General features: G+C 50.6%; 2 protein-coding genes across 2 annotated transcripts; one reads left to right on the top strand and one right to left on the bottom strand.

Moving 5' to 3' along the window:
* Positions 1-845: 845 nt before the first annotated feature.
* On the top strand, positions 846-15305 carry ARF1 (ADP ribosylation factor 1). The gene is made up of 5 exons (XM_064445180.1): positions 846-998; positions 10873-11052; positions 11748-11858; positions 12481-12605; positions 13688-15305. The coding sequence occupies exons 2-5, from the start codon at positions 10905-10907 to the stop codon at positions 13847-13849; spliced, it is 546 nt and encodes a 181-aa protein (XP_064301250.1). The 5' UTR covers positions 846-998; positions 10873-10904; the 3' UTR covers positions 13850-15305.
* A 6326-nt stretch (positions 15306-21631) lies between these two features.
* Positions 21632-24863, bottom strand: C2H1orf35 (chromosome 2 C1orf35 homolog). The gene is made up of 9 exons (XM_064445173.1): positions 24806-24863; positions 24234-24363; positions 23938-24091; positions 23804-23849; positions 23605-23687; positions 23401-23473; positions 22950-23029; positions 22492-22632; positions 21632-22269 (listed from the first exon to the last, which is right to left on the bottom strand). Exons 2-9 carry the CDS (start codon positions 24325-24327, stop codon positions 22011-22013), a joined length of 930 nt encoding a protein of 309 aa, XP_064301243.1. The 5' UTR covers positions 24328-24363; positions 24806-24863; the 3' UTR covers positions 21632-22010.
* Between the last annotated feature and the right edge of the window lie 60 nt (positions 24864-24923).

The following is a 24923-nucleotide window of genomic DNA, read 5'->3' as shown; positions in this document are numbered from 1 at the left end:
CTTCCTACAGGCCCCCTTTAAGCCCTGGGAGGCCGCAATAAGGTCTCCCCGCAGCTTCTCCTCCCCAGGCTGCACAACCCCAGCTCTCCCAGCCCGGCCTCGCAGCAGAGGGGCTCCAGCCCCCGGAGCATCTCTGTGCCCCCTCTGGCCCCGCTCCCACAGCCCCGTGTCTGTCCCGTGCTGAGGAGCCCCGAGCTGGAGGCGGCGCTGCAGGGGGGTCTCACAGAGCGGGGCAGAGGGGCAGGACCCCCTCCCTCGCCCCGCTGCCCGCGCTGCTGGGGATGCAGCCCGGGGCACGGCTGGGGGTCTGGGCTGCGAGCGCACACTGCCGGCTCGTGTCATGTGCACGAATCGCGCCCTAAGAGGCAAGTGGGGCAAAGCGTGGGGCCACGCTGCGTTGCACGTTAAAGACCCCAGCACAGGTCTTTGCCCGGCCCAGCACGGAACAACGCCGCACCGAGCACGACGCACGACGCAGCACGACGAAGCACGACGAAGCACGACGAAGCACGACGAAGCACGATGAAGCACGATGAAGCACGACGCAGCACGACGAAGCACGACGCAGCACGACGCAGCACGACGAAGCACGACGAAGCACGATGAAGCACGATGAAGCACGACGGCCGCTGCACACCGCACCCGCGCACCCCGAGCCCCGCACCGCATCCGGTCACGAGGCGGCTGGGAGAGCTGCAGCGGCCTGGGTGGGGGTGGCCCGAGTGTGGGCGTGGCCACGCTGCGAGGTCCGCCCCCTCGCTGGTCCACCCTTGCGGCTCACTGCCGTAGCCCCGCCCACCCCGCTTATCCCCGCCCACCGCCGCTGCCCTCCTCGGTTACCCATGGTGCAGCGCGCGGGGCTGGCACTGACGTGGCTGCCGAGCGCCGCCATCTTGTGTGGCTGGGCGGAGAGCGGCCGTGAGGCGCGGGGGAGCCGGCTCCGAGCGGGACGGACCGAGGACAGCCAGACACTCTGCCCGGGGCAGCAGCCGACGCCGGTGGGTTCACACACACCTTCCCCTTCCTTCCCTTCGGCCCCTTCCCCCGCCACATCCCATCCCCCTGAGGCCGCCGGGGGAGGCGGCGGCCCCGCGGGCGGGCGTAAGGCGCCGCGGCCTTGACGCTGAGGGGAGCGGGCGGCGGGCCCCGGGCGAGGGGGGCCGCTTCGTTCCGTCCGTCCTTCTCCGACCCCCCTCGCCACCGCCCTCGCTCGGAGGCTGCCGGCGGGAGGAAGGAAGCCACTGCCAGGCCGCAGCCTCGGCCTTGGGGAGCGGCGGGCCTGGCTTGGGGCGCTGCCCCATCCGCCCCTCACGCCGCTGGGGCTGGGTGGCTGGGCCCGCGGGGGGTGGCAGGCCTTTCGTTTCCCTGCTGGGGGGGCGTGGGCACGGCCGCGGGGTGGGGAACCGCTCCAGCTCCCCGGCAGCTGCACAAGGCCCGGCGCCGCTCCCCCTACCGGGGGAACTGGACGGGATGCGGCGGAATGGGCTTCTCCTCCCTTCCCCAAACTCGCTCATTCCGGCCTCTGCCCCGCCCGTGAACGGGTCTGAGCAGAGACGTATTTCCTCGTTTTCTCCCTCCTCGAAAACCCTCACCCTAGTGGATCTCGGAGATCTGATAGCCCGGTAGGGGAAACGAGGCTTGGCTGAAACTTACAGGAGAGAGGTTATTTTCTTGTAAGCCCTTGACTGCTGAGTAGGGCTTTCTGCTGGGCTGAGGGGGTGGTGGTAGGAAGTTGAGCTTTAGCCTGGAGCAAACTGTTTGCCATCCACGGCTTGGGGTTTATGGTCTAAGAGATCAGTTTTCCTTGGCATAGCAGCCCCCGGTGGGAGGATATTATATTGTGTGTGAAAATACTATATCCTGTCTCTCCGAGTATTTAACATGATACTTTGGGCCGATAACCTCTGTCTGATAAAGTGATAGGCCAGCTATGCGAACCTTTTCATGGAGGAGTCCATTTCCCCCGGCAGAGCATGGCTAAAACTCTGCTGGGTCGTAAAGCTGCCGAAATGTTGTGTTTGACATTGACCTTGTTGCTTTTGCTGCTAGGCTCTTGCCAAACCAAATTCCACAGGTTGATTAGAGTTTTATCCAGAGGTCTTGTTTTGAAATGTAGCTTTGTCAAAAACTAAAATGCAAACTATTTATATAATACTTTGAACTTTGTTTTGCAAGCGGCCAGACTTATAACGCCCCTTCGCGGGATATTCTATTAACATTATTTTTCAGGCAAAGAAGTTGAGTCAAAGTAAATTGTCCAAGGTCGTGCGGTATTGTTATTACTATTTTTGCTACTGATTTGGAGCACTTCTGTAGAAAAAAGGAACTGTAGCTGAACTGGAGGATTTCTTCTTGGCTTTTGTTCAGGGGTTTTATAATCAAGCTGTCAGTATTAGTACTTGCAACCTTACAGCTACAGAAGGGGGTTCTCTGAAAGGAAAGTTTGCGGGGCTGGTATGGTGCCACTGACTTCCTCTGTTAAAAATGTGTCTGCAGTGCTCGAGAACCCTGTTGGACTGCTTTCCCTGTTGTAGTAATTACGCTGGGTGAAAGGGTGAGGAAACTTGCCTCACTTGAACCTCTTAAACTCAATTGCTTTGCCAGGTTTATTGACGCCTCTACCATGGTAGAGCATCAGGAGTGAAAATGGTTCAAGCAGATGTCATCTCTGCTCAGAACAGCCTTTGCTGCTGCCGTAGTCTGTGGTATACATAATAGTTGCTGGGTCGTGTTAGAAGGCAAACACCTGAGCTTAAATCAGTCCTTAGTCGTTGGAGGCTTTGGCTGAATTTTTGAGATTACCTAGTTGTGAAATACAGTTGGAATCTGAAAATGGACTGGGCAGGAGTGGTGCATTTTTGCTTGGTGCATGTAGTTTCCTCTGTGTGTTAGTCATGCTGACCAAGTCGGGGGCAGGACTAGTCACAGCTTTTCATGACAAAGAAAGTATGTGTGGGAGTAGAGGGCTGGATTCTAGTCTTTATAATTCACCAAACTGTATTGTGCTTCAGTTACACCTGTTTGAAAATGTGCTTTAAGCAATAGCATTTATGCATCTCGCTGAGGCACAATTATCTGATAAACTATTGATTACATTAATTGGTGGAAGGAGGAAAAGCTCACAACCCAAGATACCAGCTGAATTTGCAGTGGTGAAGTTCAGAGAACCACCTTTCTTTAAAAATAAGAGATGGCTTTAGAAGTCAAAGCTGCTGAGAAGTGTAAAGATGGACTTTGAACCAAGAATCGTAATGGATTTCAAGAGCATCTAGATTGCCTTACAGTGGATAAATTTGGTGAACCAAAGTTAACTTTTTCTGAAAAGGAATAGTTCTGATTCTTTTTTTAGAAATCTCTTCAAAGTTTTGCTACTGGAATGCTATAGAATTTGTATTAGCGCTAGCACTGTCCTCGGCCATTATTCCCTTTCTCTAACTGATGAGTAAAGAAGTTTATAATCAGCTTCCTACTACAGCAGCTGTTTTTCTGTGTTATTCAGCATTTTTTCTTTCTGCTTGTGAGTATCCAATTTTATTTCTTGTTTCTAACACATGCAAACATTGAAGGACTATGGTACTACTTCTGCTGATGCTTCAATTCTAATAAAATTCTCATGTCTAATATAGCTCTTATTCATACGCTGATCTCCTGTCTAACGACTAGCTGCGCAGGCTCTGCTTTGACGTTTTCCTTAAACCAAAAGTCAGTTTCATTACCGAAGCTCTCACGTGAGTTCTTGCTGTTTCTATTATGAGTGTAAATGTTGACTTACTGCCCAGTTACTGGGAATGAATAACAGGATATTGGCCTTAAAATTTAAGATTTGAATCTCGTGAATAGTTCAGCCTCAAAAAAAAAAGCCCCTGTGTGACACTTACCTGAAAAGAAATGCGTTGTAATAACCAGTTCTCACAGCAGTATATCCGCCATTTAATAGGTGAATATGAGGGCACAGCCCAAACTTGGGTGTCACAACTACACTGTCGGCAGAGCTTTATTTCCTGAGCAGCTACAGGCAATCTGTGGGGAGGTGATGGATGAGCTTTATCTAAAAGCACGAACAGTGACTCCTTCTGTTCTTTTTCCACCTGTCAACCTATCCTTTAAATAAAATATTTTCAGACCAGAGATGTGTTTTTCCAATGTGTTGGTTTGCATGTTGCTGTTATGCATGGTGGTGTGTAACTGCTTAAAATAGTTTGAGATTTCGCTGTGAAACAGAAGTAGCTTGCTCCCCCTGCCTGAATGTGAGGATAAGGGAATAACTCTGGTTTAGGTTTTGAGTATCAAGTCAAACAGCCTGCCCTCTTTGCTTGATACTGACTCTTTTTTTTATTCTGACCAGTGTTTTAAGAGTGAATTCTTGTCTGAGACATAGGCATGACCCAAAGGAAATTTTCCCTCTTTTGCCCTTGTTTTGATCTTGGAAGTGGAAATATTTTCCATTTTCCTGTCACTCTGAGCCCGGTGCTCTCAAGGGAATGTTAGAGCATGTGAAAAATGTGCAATCTGGGTAATGTGTATGGACAGCAAGATGTTCAACCTACTTAGGTTGAACAACGGTGCTGCGTAAGGAGCAGCTCTGCGTTAGCTTTCCTTTCACCTAGCTTTTCACTTGCGGTTGGCTTGTCCTCCATCTGCCTTGAATGTGCAGTGTGCATGTGGGCGCTTTTCAGGTGGTCACTGCAAGCCTTTGGTGGCCAAATCCAATTGTGCCTCTTCAGATGCAAGTACAGTTAAAGATACATAACTTTTATGTCATGTGACGCTTCAGTGCTGGTATCTTTCCTTTAAGCTTTCCTAAAAGACAAATAACAAGGTTATGATCATTTAGGACGCCTTTTCTATCTCATGCTTGGCAGAAGCACCTCCAATGTGAAGCGGGGAAAACTTCAGCAGTGGTAGGTGTTGATCTCCACAGTAAACACTCCCCTAGTTTTAATGGGTACAACTGTAAAGGGGTGGGGACTTATATTAATGAAGAGCTCTGAGAAGAGGTTCTCCAAGTGGCCTTTATTATGATGGCATTTAAGTCCAAGATAATCCCCTAATGAAGAAAGCACCTGGCCTACTCCTTAGCTGCTCCTAAGTTTTGTGCGTAGTCTATGCCTAGTGATGTTAGTGTGATCTAAAGTCTTGGGTAACTCAAATCAAAATTATTTAAGCTAAATTCCAGTGTTAAGGCCCCAGAGTTAAAGGGCTCCAGTTGATAAGCAGTCATCTTTCACTCAGGTTATCAGATGTGGAAGGCCAGTAAACAACTTCTAAAAATAGTTGAATGTAACTGTACTGGAATTAGTTGTGTATTGGGCCGCCCTGTGTATATAGAAAGTGTTTTGATCAGGAGTGTTTTTCAAAATTTGCTGTAACAGAAGACTTAATCTGTAAAGAAGTTACTTCAAGTTCAAAAGAACGCAGCTGTGCTTAACTGACTGTGCCTGCTGAGCAGTTGTGTGAAATACTGTGGCCCTAGATTCATCCTAGATACTAGCAGTGTTCTATTCTTGTTGGATCACTTCTCACATTCTCTTCTAAATCATGCTTTATGTTGTGAAGAACAAGCTGCCAGGTTGGATTTACACTTTAAATTATTTGCCAGTTGTTCTTGCATGTAACACCAGTAACAGCTGTTGAACTTGAGTGTTTTTTTAAAAAAAAGCTTTCTCACCTCTTGTTTACACATGGCTTTGATCTTTTGTATGAATATTTTGCTTCTTTTCACATTTTAATTAAAAAACTTCTAGAATGCTATAAAGTAGAAACATGACGCAGGCCAACTAATGATAACTGACTGGATTTCAGATCGTTATTTCTATTAAATAATAAATTGGTCAATTTTTGTTTTCCTGTGTACAACCAGTGTGTTAATACCAGGTTAGGAATTATAGGTTTGGGTTTTTTCTAATTCCATTAGAGGTGGAGTTAATGCTTAGGCCAATGTCAAGTAGACTTTCCTTTAAATGGAGACGTGCTTTTGGTAGTAAATCACTTGTATTTCCTAAGCACATCAGTCTTACTTTGTGGAGGTGTCTATGCAAATAGAACAAGGTGCAGGAAAGCTATTAGGAAAAAGCTTTTTGGTAAGCCTGTAACTGTTAAGGGTTTTAACTTGTGCTTCAACATTAATATTTTGACTGATAGTGCATTACACAGTTACAATGTCATTGGTGGCGACACCATGTTTGTCTCTCCTTGAAAGGGACAAGATACGAATGTCCTAGGGAGACATAGTAGTTCCCAGAGACAACAAATACCCTCTGTACCTCAGTTATGTCAGTGTGCTGTGCAGAGCAGGGATAAAATTAAGCTTTTCTTGACTGATCTTTGTCGCTGCCAGTGCTTTTTGGATATGGAGAACAGATTACCAAAATGATTGTGCCCAGCGAGTTTGGTTATGCCACTTAAAGTTTTGAGTGTTATTTTTTCACTGTGGTAACCTTACGTGGTAAGTGCTGGTACGTAGAGGTGAAGTAAGTGTATTTCTATACTGCAGGCATAATTTGACTAAATACTTCATATTTGCATCCTCTCTTAGCCTCTTGTTTTCTCTGCTACAGTATGCTTAAAGAAATGGTGTAAACCTGAATGAAACTGTGGTGTTTGCCACAACTCCTGGCTCGGTGAAGTTTAATGTCTATGTGGTCAAAAAGAACTTTTCCAGAGGTGCAAAATACTTTCTCTGATGTACTGCATGCCCTTCTGGTCCTACTTCTGTAGGATGGCTTGTTAACTAACAGCTCATCCAAGAAGTTTGGAGGTCCAGAAGTGTATTTTGCTTCTCAAGATAAACCACCTGAATTAAATGACATTAAAATGCATTAACGTATGATGAAATATAAAATGCTGCAGAAGATTAAGTGTTGAATGATCTCTGGCCTTGAGATGTTCCTCAGAGCTCTTATTCTAACCACTTAAAGTTAATAAAAGCAAATTGGAGTTACTCGGGGGCTGTATTGCTGTAACAGGCACCGGGCTGCCTGCTATTACAGACACTCACTCATTTTTAACTCATTAGTCTGAGCCTTTCTGAAAAAGGCTGCCTGTTCTAATTGCTTATCTAAAAGTATCACTTCCTAGAAAACAGGCTGCTGAAAATACCTTGTTTCCTGAAACAAAACTACAGTATTATCCAGTGAATGTCTTTCTCACTGTTTACCAATGGCATATTATATCTTACCTGAACCTGCCTAACAGGTTTTTGCTGCTGTGAGGATCTTGAGGTGGGACGTTAAGGTGTGCTTCAGGGCTTCGATGAGCAGGGAGAAATGAGAGTCACACAGACAGTTCAGTTTTGGGGTGATCTGGGTTTGTTGAGGGGTGGCAAGCTTCCATTTCTAGAAGCGGAAGTCAAAGTCACACTGAGGGAACGTGCACACTAGGCTCTGCAAAAATAGTCTGTGCTGTTTATTCAAATTGTTCCTTTTCATATACAAATCTTACTGCCTAGCCCATAGATACCTCTTTCGAAGATGTGCTGAAGCACTACAAGCCGCTGGCAAGCCATGGTGTTTTATGTTTTCAGGCATTTTATTGAACTCGTGCTTCTAAAATGGCCAGTGTAGCAATTACCGACAACAGTTGAAGAAAAGAAAGTTAAGCTTCAGTATAGAATATAGGCAATATCTTGGCAAGTCTTGATTTAAATTGAGAACATTGAAGATGCCTGAAAAGCGACAGGATTGCTTGGTTAACCCAAAAGGGTCTTAAATTTCCTTGTGTTTTCAGGCTGTGTATGTTAGTTCTCATGGTCCAACTAATGGACTGAAATGAGACTTAAAGCAAGCAGATTCGGCTCTGAAGTACTCTGGAAGTAATCGCCTGATCCCTCAGCTGAGTTGTATTAATGGGAAGCAGCTCTAAAGTGTCAGGGCAGTTTCTACTGTGGCGGTGTCTATGCTGTTTGACAGCACGAATGGCCTAAAAAGCAGAGACCTAATGGCTGCTCACAGTTCTGATGATGATTTGGGTGAGGATTTTGTTGATAGTGAGGAAGGAACTTGAGGTGCTTTGCCTTAGATAATAGAAAGTAACGAAATACCGGCAGGGACAGTGTAAGGAGAGGAGTGTAATACACAAAACAATGGGAGTACGATTTCCTTTTCTGTGGCAACTGATGAAGGTGATTGTAGCTGCTGGTCAGAGGATGGTCCCAAGGATGGTGAAGATGGAGACCCTCTCTTTTGCCCCAGCAGCATCCAACAAGTCGCTGTGGGACCCACAATGGTTTGTGGGAGTTCTGCAGATGCATTTCTCCCAGTATTTCTCTTTTAGACAGCAATGATTTGGCTACTTCCTAGTCAACATCTAAACATGCTTGTTTTGCACGGGTGGCTGTAAACTACACTTCACTGCCTATAAAAGTAAATCAGACTTTCTGCAAGGTCACCTACCCTGAAGTACCAAATAAGTTACGGACGTGGTTTGGATAGTAGGAATGTGGAAGAGAACAAGAAGGAAGAGGAAGACAAGTGCTTAAGTGTGTCGTCTTACGCTTCATAGAAAGTAAAAATAGGGAGGATGGGTGGTACAAAAGTAGCTTCAGTGGTGGGGGGTCAGACTTGACCTGGAAATAGCTGCCAGAAAAACAAGGATCTGACAGGATTCACTGCTGTTAGTGCCAAGCGTAAGCAACTTGTTCAGACTGCGACTTCTCCAGGGTGCAGAAAGATGTTGTGGATGTAAACACTACGGTTTTGCTGTGTTACCTCATTACTGCTACTGATCCAAGCATTTCATAACCTGTTAGGCTTTTAAACATGCAGAAACAAAAGAAATAGATTCTTTTGCAGGGCTTGTAAGGTTCTTTGGCTACAAAAGTCCTTACACACTTTAGAGGGTTGCAAGAGCTCTGGTAAAAGGTTACAGTTCAACCCTGACTATTGCTTTTCAGATGAAGTAGAAGATAGAGGTAGCACGAGCAGGCGGACAAAGGGAAGCTTTATAGCCTCCCTCCCCTCCAGCCCAGTAAGAGCTGCTGTTTGTGGGCTGGGGGGTGAGATTTCCTGCTGTGTGAGTGATTTGGATAAATAGGGACTAGCAAAACTGTTTTCTCTACTTCCTAATTAACTTTCCTGTTTATACAGCTTTCATATATTCAAGTGGGAATTGAATGTTCATGGTTGTGTTACAGAAATATGAAGGAAATGGTGGAATAATAGAACTTTTAAACCTTATGTTTGGTTTTAATCCCCAGGCTGCCCTGTCTGGCTTACAGATGAGCTTAGTTTTAAAGTTTCGATCCCATTGAGCTTCAGTCATATAAAATAAACGAATCTTTGACTTGAGCTACTTCAGCAAGTTGAAGTGGTGATTGATGTCATTCAGGAACTCTGGAGTGGACTCTGAACTTCACTGTGGAGCTGCCTGTGCTAAGACATGTGACTTAGTTAATGTTACAGCGCCTGACTTTTGGGTTAAAATTTGTATCCAGCAAAGCTTCCTGAGAAGGGCAGAACTGCTTGGACCTGTGGCAGTGTTGAGTGAGGAAGCCAGGCTTTGTACGTCCCTAGTGTAGAGCGAAACAGAGCGGGACATGGTTTCTGTTCTGTGGTGCACTTTTTGGGTCAAATCTTTTTGAATTGCTTTAAATAGATACTCTGTAAAGTCTATTTCCCGTGAGAATTTTGCTTCAAGCATATGGCTTCATCATGAAATACAGAATATCTGCAAGGAATGATTCTGACTTCATATTGTGCTCTAAAATGTGTCACTTGGTTTACAGGAAATCCATCCTTTGAATGTTATGTGTCTTGGCTGGATGTGCTCCTACTGTCTTAACCTTCTATTTTCAGTTGGGCTCAGTCTTTTCAAACCGATATGACAGCTTCTAGACAAAGCAGCAGCAGAGGTGTGAATTGTCGCTATCGCCCTGTAACATCCTCATCTACACCCCACTAGAAAGCTTTCGGGCTGCTTTTATCATGTCTTGTGTGAACAGAATAAACTCTTGGTGATTTCAAACTCACTGTAAACCATGTAGTAGTAGTAAGTTTGGGAAGGGGGGAAGAAATCTGTGGAAGGAGCGGAGGAGTCGGGGTGGGGTAGATCCTGTCCCAGGGGCACAGGGGAGCGTCTGTGAGGGCTGGAGTGGGGAGGTAGTTTCTCCATGTCCCAAGCAGGAAGCTCCTGGTGATGTTAATTGCTTCTGAGTGTCCAAGCAGAATTGTTTGCAGTGAAAGAAGCAGCATTCATTTCTAAGCCTGTCTCTTTTAATGTGGCTATTAATTTTCAATAGTTAAGTTTTAGTAAGCATCGATTTGCTTCCTAGAAAAGGTCTCCAATGTTAATGAAGGCAAACTACTGCTTTGTGTTTACCTTGTATTCACAGGCCATTTCCTTAGGGTTTGAGAGGAAGGAAGCTGTTTTGAGTAGGAGAGAATCCAAGCTGTGTTCCGAGTTTCCTTTGCAAAAGAAGGACTGACGCTTGGTGTGTTAAGCAGCAAAGATATTAGCACACATTTAAAACATTTTTTTTTTTAACTGCAGGCCAATTCGAAAGTGTGGTTTATGGTGACACTTTAGGGTGCAGATAAATTATCCCATAACAACGGGGGGCCAAAGTACCTGAAGTGGTCGGTTGCATTGAAAGCATGAAAACAGAAGTTTAAGAACAGCATTAAATACTGAAATCTCTGAAAGAATATTTGAAAGATTTAAAGCACTCGGAGCAATGCCTTTTTATAAGGAGTAAATTTTTGGCATATCTGTTCTTCTTTGTATCGCTTCAATATGGGGAAAAACAATGTATAGTGGTGGCTGGGGGTGTTTAAAGAATCCAGATTACTGATACTTTTTTTTTTGTGGCTGATTATGCCCTGGTCAGAACGCAGCCATTGGTAACTCAAGAGTGATACTGTGATGTTTTTCCTCTAGACTTCACTGGCCAGTGAGAACATATCGCAAGCATGGGAAATATTTTTGCTAACCTCTTCAAAGGCCTTTTTGGCAAAAAAGAAATGCGTATTCTAATGGTTGGTCTGGATGCTGCGGGAAAGACTACGATTTTGTACAAACTTAAACTTGGTGAAATAGTAACTACTATTCCTACTATAGGTAAGACTTTTACATTTTTATAACTGCTTGCTTTGAGTTTTGGGTCTTATTGTTTGCAACGTTATCTTATCTCAGCTGCCGCTCTGTTGATTTAAGTGACTTAGTGCTGTGCCCTGGCTTGACTGTCAGAACAAACATTTGTTAAAACTGTGGTATGAAGATGGCACAGCCAGATTATCTGGCATGGGAGGAGATTACATGTCTATCTCACTCCATTCCCTCTCTTTAGTAATTTCTGAACAACCCGTACAGGCCAGGGAAGGGCAGTCGACCCTCCCTGAGTGTGTTGTGGCATCAGGGGGATTAGACTGAGAAGCAGAGGGTGACATTTTTTTGGAGGGTGACTGTGAGAAGAGTGTGATCAGAGACATACCTTATTTGCAGTCCTTACAGCTCAGGGTTTGCTTGGGTTTTTTTATGCAACGTAGTTTGCTCTGCATTTTGTAGCTGCTCAGGTAGCAATTACAGATGCTGTTTGTTACTTTGGCCGAGGTGGGGGTGGGAGCAGGAGTTCCAGAGAACCCGTGTCTGTCTGCTTTGAGGGCTCCAGTGAAGGATTCTGCTTACTTAAAGTAGATTTCAATTTTAAGATAACTTTTTTAGTAATGACATCCTGAGTGTGTCTTGGTAAATACACTAGGTCCAGGGCTAACTATGTTTAACTGAGATTTTTTTTGCCACGATTTCTATTTCAGGTTTCAATGTGGAAACGGTAGAATACAAGAACATTAGCTTCACAGTCTGGGATGTAGGTGGTCAGGATAAGATCAGACCACTCTGGCGCCATTATTTCCAGAACACACAAGGTGAGTCTGAATGCTTAAATCACAGGTTTCCAGCATCTAAAAAAGTTGTTCGGGGTTTTTTTTGTCCTTACTACGATGATCTCGTGTATGTTTATGCTGCTTTGGCTCTTCTGTTAAGCGAGTGCAGATTCAAAGAGGGATGGGAAGAAGTCTAGAAACCAGTCTTCCTTGTCCATCTGACTTGGAGCAAGTTCAGAATTTTGCTGTTCTGTGAGCGTCACAGCTCTCTGCCTTCACTTCAAAGCAGAGTCTTCACTACAAGCTCTAACAGCCCCGTGAACTAAGAGTTTGTCACTTTTTCCACTGCTGTGCCTTTATAATGTGCGTGCATTTGAGTCCTGTCATGGGATTTCAAGCGTTGCTACTCACTGGAAAATACCAAGTGGTTATGTAGATGAAGTGCACAAGTTCCAAAAACGCAAGTGCAAACTAACACTGGCTTTCAGCAAGAAGAGGCTTTTTCAGACATGAGATTAGAGTAGTAAGAAAACTATTTTTCTGATATATGCTGAAATGTTTTGCATTATTTTCTCTTCAAGGCTTAGTTCTGACCTCCAGAAGTAATGATCATTTGTAAATAACTCCTGCTGTATGCTTAATCTGACGGTTTGCTTATTTCTAGGTCTGATTTTTGTGGTTGACAGTAATGACAGAGAACGGGTGAATGAGGCCAGAGAAGAGCTTATGAGAATGTTGGCAGAAGATGAGCTTAGAGATGCTGTTCTACTAGTGTTTGCTAACAAACAGGTATGCCCAAGAAAGATGTCCTTCTGTAAGAACTCTTGAAAACATACAACATACTTGAGAGCACCAGATCTTGAACGTCACGTTTGTGTTTTCAGTGCAATAATCGATGAGCTCTCAGGAAATGTCCATTCAGTTTTGTTAAAGACGACAAACCTGTAGATTCAGTTACCCTGTTCTCATCTGAAAGGAACAACCTTATAAACAGTCTGGGTTAATAAAAGTTCTTGTATTCTCAGTTTTAGGGAAGAATTCTGCCAGTTTGATTTTTTTTTTAAGGGTTGGCTTGGCTCAAGTCCAGCACCTGCCCAAGCTTCCTCCAAAGCGAGAGGAAGGGCAGAATGCCAGAACCTCCCTGAATTCTTCAGGTTTAGGGTGTTTCAGGGCGCTGCTGGCATTGGTGGAAACACTGGGCTGACTTTTAATGTGCTTTTGATGACCTGTGAGCTGTACTCTTCCAGACCACAAAGCGAGCTGGGAGTTCTGCCTCTTATTGCTTGTAGAGGCCTTGGTAGCTTAAACCCGAGTGTTGATGGTCTTAAATGTGACTAGTAAACTTAGAGAAGGACTAGCATCCTGCTTCATCGATTGCACGGGCTCAGTTGTGAAGGGTAAAGAAGCCATGAGTCTTGCCTAGGAGCAGGAAGGTTGGGCTATAAACAGAAGCAGTACTAAGTCAAGTACTAATCTGTCATAAAAATTGATCTTAAATCATTACTGCAGTCGCAGAAAACATTTCCTGAGTGGAAAGTGAATGAAACAGACCTTGAATTGTAAGCAGTTTTGGGTCAACACCGAGGGGCTTGATAACTCGATCAGAATGTCAGCTGTCTCGCTTCTGTTTTCTGAAGGAAAATATTCCATAAGGTGCTTTTGATCGTGGTGTTAAACCTTTGAGACTTCTGTCAGTGGAGGGGAAATAGCTTGAATATAGGCGAAATCCACTGAGCTTTTCTGAAAGAGAAGCTCTAAGAGCTCTTAACTTTCATTTAATGGCTTTAAAGGTGATGATCAAAAATGGCTGAGGGAGGCGGGTGTTTCTTCTCAGCGAGTAGAGGGGAAAATGACTCTTCTTCCTTCCTTAGGACCTGCCGAACGCGATGAATGCAGCAGAAATCACAGACAAACTTGGACTGCATTCTCTTCGTCACAGGAACTGGTATATCCAGGCGACCTGTGCCACTAGCGGAGACGGTCTCTATGAAGGACTGGACTGGTTGTCCAATCAGCTCCGAAACCAGAAATGAAACCGTAAACCTTCCTCTTCCCTCTTTTTCCACCCCTCCCTCTTATTTCCTCCTATTCGCCCTTCGCTTTACTCTAATGTGGCAAACTGTGCTACTTTGTGGTATTGAGTGCCGGAAGCTGTTTTCATTTCTTTTTGTCACAGTATATATTGCATCATGCTGTAAATGTGGCAAATACAAGCCTGAAAACAGTTAGGTTTCTTATTTAATGTAAATAGTTTTTGTTTCCAATGAGGCAGTTTCTGGTACTCCTATGCAATATTACTCAGCTTTTTTTATTGTAAAGAATCAACTCACTATTTAGTACTTGGAAGGGATTTAAGTGGGTTAACATAAGGGTTGCCAGTGGTCCTTGTGCAGTAGAGCTGAATAGTATCTCGGTTGGGTTGTGAGCTCTGTGAGATCCATTTTGGTGGTTGGTTTTTAACCTGAATCCTGTATTTTTTTAAATAGTCAAGGAAAAGTAAAAACACTTCAACGTACAAACGTTCGACATCGCTTCTGCTGCTCTAGCTCTACCGTGGTGACTTTTTGATTCTTTCGAAACGGTGAAGCGATGATTGACACCCAATTAGCTTCATCCAGTTAAAGAACAGATCATATACATCTCTGGTCCGTGATGAACGGATAACAGATCTCTCTGGCTCTTTCTGTAGCTCACAGTATGCGCTCATATTTGTTCATATTCGTTAAAAGATTTGCCGGACCTGGTTTAGATGAGCTTTGCAGACTCATGCTAAACTTCTGGCTTTTGGTTCAGGTGGGATTTATCGCTTCCGTTAAACTCGGATAATTGCCAGAAGTCACATTTTTAGCCTGTCGTATCTGTCCAAAGTGTTTTGTACTTTTCTTGTGTGTAAACCACTCCAGAAGGCAAACCTTTCCACAGAAAGCACAGCCTGGACTAGTCCTAAGCTCTATAGGCAGAAAGTACTGTACGTTAAGTAAGAATTATCATGAAAAACACCAAACATCGATGTATAGTGTCTAGAGAAAAAAAAGCATGAGAGTTTGGAGAGTCATTCCACTCTAGAAGTATTCAATCCCATTTTGGAACAATCCCATATCTGTATATGTGTGAAAACCCTTGGCATCCCTCATACTGCAAGGTTCAGATTTGCCATCAGAAAAAAAAGACCTCTTTTACTTTTCTTTTGTATTTTGATAAACACTGAAGAAGCTGGAGCTGTTAAACTTTAACTTGAGGAACTATCAGAACTGGTTTATTTAGTGTTGTGGAAACCTCTATTGCTTTCAATACACAGTTAGTAATCAACTGTTTTGTATACTTGTTTTCAGTTTTCATTTTGACAAACAAGCACTGTAATTAAAGCTATTAGAATAAAATCTCTTAACGATTTCATGTTTTTTATGCCTTGCTGTTCATTTGATCATCTTGGCAGAATCATAATGAAATACTTGTTGAATAAAAAGTTTCATGAAACTTGCACTGGTATCACGTTGTTTTGTACCATCTATTTACGCCACCGCGTGCTAGATTACGGCAAAACCCCAACCAGCGTTTTGCCACGTCACAACTTGCCTGAAAATTTCAGCACATCTCCTGTATTTTCCAAATAATGTATCGTTCCTGGCTGGACTCCTGTGGGCGAAGGGGTGGGCAGCAGTTCTTTGGTCCTGTGGGCTTCTGCTGGAGTCCCTTCGTTCCCTCAGGGGCATCTGTTGAGCTTCTTGAGTAGTCCTGTCACTTCTCACTACAGATCGTTCTTCCTGCTGATCCCACTTAGTAATAGGCTCTGTGAATTAGAAGGTTTTTTTGGGGGAGAAGTATGAAGTCTGCCTTCCTAAACACTTTGTTTTGTGTTTTTCCTTTCTGCAGTCCCCTCTGGACTTGGCACAGAGCTCTCCCAGTTGATCATCCTGCCTTCCCCCTCAGCTGCAGCCTCTCCTCATGGATGGTCACGCTCCGGCCATTGGCCAGCTGCTGGCTCCTTTCCCAGCCGGAGCTGCTGCAGATTTCCCTTTACACAGGCTGGAAAACTGTAAGATGAAAGGTGCATCATGCAGGTTAGAGAGCAGCCACCTCACAGGTGGGGAAAGCTGGGGCTTCGTGTGGGTGTCACGGGGACAGCAGCTGTGCCAGGAGGAGGCGGGAGTGGTGCTCTTGCTGTGGGCTGTCCACAGAATCCCAGACTGGCGGGGGTTGGAAGGGACCCCTGGAGCTCACCCCGTCCCACCCCCTGCTGGAGCAGGCACCCCCAGAGCAGGGGCACAGGGCCGCGTCCAGGCGGGGGGTGAATGTCTCCAGGGAAGGGACCCCACAGCCTCTCTGGGCAGCCCGTGCCCCTGCTCTGGCACCCGCACAGGGAAGGGGTTTGTCCTCATGTTCAGGGGGAACTTCCCGTGTTCCAGCTTGTGCCCGTTGCCCCTTGGCCTGGCGTTGGGCACCGCTGAAAAGAGCCCGGCCCCATCCCCCTGACACCCACCCTTCAGGTATTTATAGGCACTGATGAGATCCCCCCTCAGCCTTCTCTTCTCCAGGCTGAACAAGCCCAGGTCTCTCAGCCTTTCCTCCCAAGGGAGATGCTCCAGCCCCTGATCACCTTGGCAGCTCTGCGCTGGCCTTGCTCCAGCAGCTCCCTGTCCTTCTTGAACTGGGGGGCACAGAACTGGCCGCAGCCCTGCAGGTGTGGCCTCACTGGGGCAGAGCAGAGGGGGAGGAGAACCCCCCTCGCCCTGCTGGCCACGCTCCTTTCCATGCACCCCAGGGCACTGCTGGCCCCCTTGGCCCCAAGGGCCCGGTGCTGGCTCAGGGTCACCTCGCTGCCCCCCAGCACCCCCAGGGCCTCTCAGCAGAGCCGCTCTCCAGCAGGTCCCCCCCAGCCTGTGCTGGTGCGGAGGGTTGTTCCTCCCCAGGGGCAGGACCCTGCACTGGCTCTGGTTGAACTCCACGAGGCTCCCCTGGGCCCAGCTCTCCAGCCTGCCCAGCCCTCGCTGGATGGCAGCACGGCCTGCTGGTGCATCAGCCGCTCCTCCCGGCTTGGTGTTATCAGCGAACTGGCTGAGGGGACGCTCTGTCCCTTTGTCCACGTCATTGATGAATATGTGGACCCAGCGCAGACCCCTGGGGAACACCACTAGTGACAGGCCTCTATCCAGACTCTGCCCCATTGATCACATTGTTTACCAGGCACCTGCCTTCTCCCTCAAGCGAGAGCTGGCCTTTGGGATGATCTCCTGATCTTGCCTCTGTGGAACAGCTCACACGTCCCCTCGCGGCCCAGGTTTTGTTTCTGAATCCTTTGAGCAACGCAGCATCCGCTTAATACGTGTGCGCAGACCTGCCCGTGTCCTGAGCACGGGTTTATTCTAGGGCTGTCCGCTCGTGCAGAGGCTGCTCCAGTGACACGGGCGTCTTCTCTGCCCCCTCTTCGGCTGGGGGAGCCGCGGGAGGGAGGTCAGGTTTGTTCAGGTTTCCCAGCAAGGGCTGCCTGAGCCCCGTGTCTCTCCTTGTGCTTGTCTCAGTAGTAAAGGGTAAATAATATTAGGCAAACGATGACGGGATTACAAAACTCCTGTAAATCAGGTTATTCTTTTGAAGCCGTTCATCTCACCTTGAATTTCAAGCTCTGAATCGGGATCTCTGCTATGTCGAAGAGGGCAGGACATCTATTTATTCCTGTTCTGGGAGGGAATTGATCTTGAAGGGCCACCTCTTCTGCTGGTGTCAGTTTGTGCTGCTGAAATCAGCAGAGCCCCCCGCTCCTCTCGTCGCCCATCCCTCAAAAGGCGCGTGGTGCGTGACGCAGCACCCGGCAGCAGCAGAGAGCCTCCTCTGAAGCGATGGTTTTTCACTCGAGGCATGTCCAGGCCTCCCCGGCCACGCCGCAGATCCTGCTCCTCTGCACACGCAGAACTCATTCGCTGGCCAGGGCTGGAAGGAGGAAGAGACGGGGAATGTGCTGATGTTATCTGAGACCAGCGAGCTGTGGGAGGCCGCTCGGGGCAGCGCAGGCTTTGCTGTGTTCTGGGCTCGGCCGGGCCGCCGGGGATTTTAGCCACCCATCCAGCTGGGCAAGAGGCAGCTCACGCCCAGGGGAAAGGGCGAGCGCGAAACGCCGGCTGCTTTGGGCAGGGCCGAGCGCTGCAGCCGGCGTGGTTCCTCCCCAGTCCTCCCAGCAGCGGGTGCAGCGGCTCGGCAGGGAGGCAGATGGGGTGGGCGGCCTTGGGGAAGGGCTCCTTCACCCTCGCTCACCCTCGTTTTTATCTTTTCTGTATTTCTCAAACTATTTTGGTCAGATCTTGGTTTTGAGTGCGACATAGGCACAGGTGCCTCCTTCAGGTGGCGCAAGGGGTGAGAGCTGCTGCTTGACTCCTGGGTGGGGGGTAAAAAGTGGGGGTTGCAGGAGGGGACGCAGCCCTGGGTGATGCGAGCCACCGTGGAGGCTTGACTCTGACCCTCCGTGTGTTCCCCCGGCTCATTGACAAGGTGGGAGGGACAGACCCAGAGCCCTCCCTGTCTCCCCTCACCCCCGTGGGCTGTGCTGCTCCATCCATCCTGTGTCCTCAGCGTGGGTAAAGCTCTGGGAGTCCTGTAACAGTTTAACAGGGCTTGTGAAAAGCAAGGGGTGGAGGTAAAGCCTTGGCGGAGGTTTCCAAGGGGTGAGAGCAGGGGAGGCTGAGCTGTGAAACCCCTGGCTGCGGGGTCGGGCAGCTGACATGCCAGAAGGACAGGATGTCATCCAGGGAGACCCGGACAAGCTGGAGAGGTGGGTCTGTGAGAACCTTGTGAGGGTCAACAAGGCCAAGTGCAGGGTCCTGCACAGGGGTCAGGGCAACCCCCAGTATCAACACAGGCTGGGGGAAGGAGGGACTGAGAGCAGCCCTTTGGAGACCGACTTGGGGATGAAAAGCCGGACACGAGCCGGCAATGTGCGCTCGCAGCCCAGACCCCCAACCATGCCCTGGGCTGCATCCCCAGCAGGGCGGGCAGCAGGGCGAGGGAGGGGGTCCTGCCCCTCTGCCCCGCTCTGTGAGACCCCCCTGCAGCGCCACCTCCAGCTCGGGGCTCCTCAGCACGGGACAGACACGGGGCTGTTGGAGCGGGGCCAGAGGGGGCACAGAAACGCTCCCGGGGCTGGAGCCCCTCTGCTGCGAGGCCGGGCTGGGAGAGCTGGGGTTGTTCAGCCTGGGGAAGGGAAGCTGTGGGGAGACCTTATTGCGGCCTCCCAGGGCTTAAAGGGGGGCCGTAGGAAGGGTGGGGGCGACCTCTTTAGCAAGGCCTGTTGTGACAGGCCAAGGGGTGATGGTTTTAAACTAAAGGAGGGCAGATTTAGACTCGATATAAGTTAAAACTTGCTTACAGTGAGGGTGGTGAAACCCTGGCCCAGGTTGCCCAGAGAGGTGGTCGATGTCCCATCCCTGGAAACACCCAAGGCCAGGCTGGCCGGGGCTCTGAGCAACCTGATGTGGTTGCAGATGTCCCTGCTCACGGCAGGGGGCTGGACGGGATGGCCTCAGAAGGTCCCTTCCAACCCAAACCATTCTATGATTCTGTGATCAGCTCACGGCACGAGCTGCAGACGCCGGTGGTGAAGAGGCACGAGCCGGGAGCAAGCGGTGCGACCTCCCCGGGAGGCAGGAGAAAGCCAGGAAGAGGGAACCCCTCCATGCCAGGCGGAACCACAGCGGGGTGGCCCTGCCACAGCCCCTCCGGCATCGGGCTTGGCAGATCAACCCCCTCCGGCACCGGCTGCCCCCGGCTGGGACACGTGCTTAGAGCCGCGGGCGCGCATTGCCCCGGCGGAGCCCGGCTCTGCCAGCGGCAGCCATCCCACCCGCTTGGGAGACGAAGGCAGGAGGAAGCAAGACCCCGCGGAGGGAGCGTGACTCACGAGCGGGATGCTGGGATTTGTGTGGGCTCTGGGTTTTTTTTCCTCCCCTCCTCGTGGTGTTTCAGCTCTCCCATAGTTCCCTTTTCAGCCGGGAGCTCCCGAGGCCGAGTTCCCATTAAGCACAGCCCTGCTCCACCATCCGCCGCCTTGCACTGGGACGCTCCCAGCCGGCACCAGTCATAGCCTGCACCCCCCAAAAATCCCCAGGAGGGGTGACCCCGAGCTCGGCAGGGTCCGGCCAGCGCGTGGGCTCGGAGCTACCCCGCTTGTGCCACGTGGGTTGCACGTGGGCAGCCACAGGGTGGGTCCTGGGCTGCACCTGGGGCTGCAGCTGCTCAGACCAAGAGAAACAGCACCACGACCCTGCCAAGAGGTTGTCACACCCCCCCCGCCCCCCCAAGAAAAAAAATCATTTCAGGGTGGGGATCGCCAAAGCTTGCAACTGCTCTGCAGCGCTGTTGGCCTCGGTGGGGTTAAGCACGTGTTCGCAGGGAGAGGAGTGGGACAGAAGGGCTTTATTTCAGCTGGTCGCCCCGATCCCGCTGCGTGTCCCCCGTGATGAATGCTGCCCTTGTTGGGACACCGGGCACGCCTGGTCCCACCCCGCACCGGCAGCGCGGCTCCGCACCCCCGGCCGCGGGCTGGGCGATGGCACGGCCGCCGAGATGACAGAAGATCCGCCACCCCCCGCCCAAACACTGCCAAAGTCCAAACCGCGGCCGGTCGCCAGCCGGGGGCTTTTGTCTGCCAAGAGACACAAAACCGCCCTATCTTAAGCAGGAGAAATTGCATCATTAATTACACAAACGAGGCCCCTGTGCTTGGCACGGTCGGCGATGCCCCAGCCCGGAGCTGCTCAGGACAACCCCTATCCCTTTGGATCAATATTTCTATTTATTGACGTAAAATCCCCATCTTGGTGTGCCAAGCGCATCAATACTCATGTTTTTGAGGTTTAAAATCCTGGCTAGGAACAGAGGTTGATGCTCCTTACCCTGCTGCGGGGTGGACACGACCAGGGGAAACATCTACAGAAGATGCTCCAGACCCATCAGCTGAGGAATTATTTCAGAGGTTCTCCTTGCTGCCCTTAATTAGGGCAGTTTCCTTTTCTTTTTTAATCCAAAAAGACCGTTTCTCAACCAAAAGGAACATCCATCACCCTCACCTGTAGCTCCTCGAGTCACAAACCCCCCTGATTTTCCCCAAACTTGGGCTGGGAAAGCACACATCGCTGTGAGATGGGCTGCTCCATCCCCACGCAGGGGAGATGGATGTGCGGACCCCACGGCATGGGCATCCCTGCAGTGATTTATGCCCCCCCACAGGAATTTGGGGGTGACAGAGCCACTTCTGCTCCATGTCCCACCAGGGATACAGCAGCTCCTGCTTGGGTCTGCCCAAATTAAAAGCTTTTTGGGGAGAGGAGGGGTTGAATGTCACCTTGGAGCAGCCCGGGCAGGACCGTGCCCTCTCCAGGGGGTCCCATGGGGGTGTCCTGCGTGTGCCCTTGCTCACACGTGTATGTTTACCCTATGGAGGGCATGTGATGCCCCATAGGGAGCACCTGCCACCCTACGGAGAGCACCCATCACCCTATGGAGCGCACCACTGCTCCACACAGAGCACCTATAGCCCCGTGGGGAGCACCCGTGACACGAAGAGCACCCATTTGCCCCATGAAGCGCGGAGGTGGTCCTGTGGAGACCCCCAGAGCCTGGCCCTCGGAAAGCCATCGGGGTCCAAGATGCAAAACCCTCCCGTCAGTGCGCGAGCCCCAGGTTTTATTTCGGAGCTGATGAACTTAAAGGAGGGTTTAAGGAAAGAAACTCTCTTCCAGCCCCTTCACCGGCAGGTATTAGAAAGCATTGAGAGAAGAGATTTAAAAATATAATAATAATAATAATAATAATAATAATAATAACTTCATCCAAAGTCTCTTTACATAAACACCAGATGTCCACAGCATTTCCAGCACTGCAGCCAGGACCGCCCCAGCGCCGGCACCCACCCCGCAGCCTCCTCCTCGCCCAGTCACGCCTGGATGGATGGATCTGGGGAGCGAGGGGAAGGGCGCCCGGGCGCCTGCTGCCCCCTCCGTGGCTGGGATCGACAGCGGGGGGAGCTGCCGGCACTGCCCCGGGTTGAAGGCAGGAGCTGCGGGCGAGGAAGGGGCAGCTGGCATCGCAACACATAATGCCCTTTGCCAGACTCGGCCCCGGTAACCGCAGAGCTACGGCTTTTTAAATTTAATAACCTTAAAAAATATATAAGCTTTGTGAAATCTCCCTGGAAAAACCTCCCTCTCAGTCATCCGAATCGGTGTCGTGGCGTTGCCTGACCCCACGGGATGGGGGAGATCTGCTCCTGCTCCTCTTCCTCCCCTTGCGCCGCGGGGATGGGTGCCGACCGCGGCCGTCCCTGCTCCGGCTCCGCCGACGGGCAGGACGGCGCGAGGGGCTCCTGCCCGAATCCCGGCTGCTGGCAGAGGCATCGCTGTCGTGCTGACGCCGGCCGCCGTGCCGCGACGCCTCGGGGCGCTGCTGGGTGTTCCTTCGGTGGTGCCTACGGGGATGGAGGGGAAAGTGAGGTCGGGGATACCGCCAAGCCAATTTTGGGGGTAAAAAATGGATTTTGGAAAGGCAGGAGATGCCGACGGGCTTCCTGACACCAGCTACAACCTTGTGGCTCTCCTAAATCCTTCACCCCGTTTTCCAGCGATGGGGCTCTGCGAGACCCGGTCCCCTCCCCATGCCCAGGGCTCAGCCTTCATCCCAACCTAGCTACCTCTCATCCCGGTCCGGGGAAGAATCGGAGGACGATGGAGCAGCATCCCTCCTGTGATGCTTGTCCTCCTTCTTCTCCTTCTTGTGTTTCTTCTTTTTCTTTTTCTTTTTCTCCTTTTTGGATTTCTTGCCACCCTCCGGCCTGCGAGGAAGAGATCAAGCAGGGAGATTCCCCGCCCCGCGCATCCCTCCGGCTCCTCCTAAAGCTCATCCCCATCCCTCCCTCCACGTGGATCCCACCACGTCCCTCCTCGGCCAAGGAGAAGCCCCCAGCAAAATAACAATTAAAAAAAAAAAGGATATATTTGGGGCAATGCAGTGATCGTGGGGCTGATTTAGGCAAATGCAGAACAAGCCCAATGCCAAATGGAGGCAGAGAAGCATTTTGCAAAATATTCTTCCCCCCAAAAAAGGCCATTTCTGGTAGCTTCCCCCCAAAACGCTGGTGCCCAGCCTCACCGTTTCTCCTCCACCTTCTCCTCCTTTTCCTGCTTCTTCTTGGAGCCAGATGTCTCGGGGGTGCTGGAGACTTTCTGGTGCTAGGGTTTGAAGGGGAGGGGAAATAGAGAGCGAGTCTGTGAGCCCGGGGCTTTGAATTACAAGAAAATGGGACTTTCTCCCTTTAAAACTTAAATTTAATATGGAAAAAATTAAATTTGGAAAAATTTAAAATAGGATAAAAATTAAATCTGGAAAAAATAATTAAAAGACACGCAAGAGCCCCTTCCAAATTAAAACCCCACAAATTAACGCTGTGCGCAGGACACGGGGAGCTCTTGCAGGCCTCTGCGCTACAACCTCCAGCTTTGCTTTTAAATAAAGTATCCCGAGCGCGGGGTAGGGCTTTTTGCCTTTTTCCGTCTTTTTTTTAAACCTTACGGGGAAGACGTGACGCGTGCCGGCGCCGTACCGTGAAAACGGAGAGCCCCATCTTGGCCGCCTCCTTGTCCTCCTTGGAGAGCATCACCCGGCCGGCGCTGCCGCTGGGGAGAGACGCCGCCACGAGTCGTGAAATAGCCAAAAAAACCCAACCCAACAAGCACAAAAAAAAGAGCGTAAAAATGGCAAAAGAAGAAAATTTAATTGCCCTGAAACGGGGCGTTTCGGTACGTACCTGGAGCTGCCCAAGCCCACCACCCGATCCACGTCCTTCCCGTCCCGCTCGGCGCCGTCCCGCTTGCACACCTCGGCCAGGTCCTGCGGGGTCGGGGGGGAACATCCCCTCTGTGGGTGCGTGTCCCCCAAAACCAGAGGGGGTGGGGACACCAATCTGCGCGGGGGGATGCTGGGGGGACGCGGGGTGCCCCCCTTACCTCCTTGCTCAGACCGGTGGGCTGCCTCTTGATGTTCTTGTAGCCCCTATAAAAACAAGAGCAGGTGATGCGGGGTGGGGGGTGGGGATGCCTTGCACCCCTTTTTTTTTTGGGGGGGGGGGGTTTGGACTCACAGGGCTGCCATCATGGCCTCCTGCTCGGCCAGGCGGACGGCGGCCAGCTCTTCCTCGCGGGACAGCGGGGACGCCGTCTCCTTCTTGCCCTTGGCGTACCAGGTCAGGTCCTTCCCCTTCTGCCACCGTCCCACCGGCGCCATCAGGGAGTTGCCTGTGGGGAGCAAAACACCCCCCCCCCCCCCCAAAATAAAACATAGTCATTGAACCCCAAACCCTCCATCTGCACCCCAAAACCGTGTCGGGAGCGACAGGGAGGATGGGGATGGGGGGGTCCGGTCAAGGTCAGCCCTTACCCAGGTAGTTTTCACGCTGTTTGTCTGTCTTGACGTCCTCCCAGCTGAACTGGTCCTGGCCCCCCCGGACCCCCCCTCGGGAGGAGCCGAACATGGTGCCGGAGCCCACGGTGGCGTCGCGGGGGGGGTGGTCACCTGCAAGGGGATCAGCCCCGGGTTTGGCCCCCCCAGCTCCTCCGTGCAGCCCTTTTGGGGGGGGGGGGAAGCAAAGGTGGCCCCCTCTGCAGTCGGCGGTGTAACCAAAGCCCCCCCCGGGGGTGCTGCAGAGCCTGCAAGGGGGGAGGGTGTGCAAACAGAGGCGGGGGGTTGCACGGCTTGGGGTGGGCGATTGCAGTTGCACGGCTTGGGGCGGGGGTGCACAGCTTGGGGGGGAGAGGGGGGGCGTTGCACGGCCTGGGGGGGTGGGGGGGTTGTACGGCGTAGGGGGTCGCACGGCCGTGGGGGGGGGGGGCCCCGTGTGTGTGTATGTATCTCGCTGCACCCCCCGCCCCCCGGGGTCAGAAGGCGGCTGCAAACCGCGGGGTCACACACGCCCCCACCCCCTTCTCCCCCTTCCCGCCCCCCCCCCCCAGCACGCACCTCGCGCGCCGCTCCGGGCCCCGCGCGCCCTCCCGCCCCGCCCCGGCCGCTACCACCGCGCCCAGCAGTGGGGGGGGGGGCGGTGTTTGCAAAGCGGGCGATACCACTGAT

Source organism: Phalacrocorax carbo, chromosome 2, assembly GCF_963921805.1.
Source record: "Phalacrocorax carbo chromosome 2, bPhaCar2.1, whole genome shotgun sequence".
NCBI classification, from domain to species: Eukaryota; Metazoa; Chordata; class Aves; order Suliformes; family Phalacrocoracidae; genus Phalacrocorax; species Phalacrocorax carbo.
Note: the sequence above shows the minus strand (reverse complement) of the source record. Positions and strands in the feature narration are given on the sequence as shown.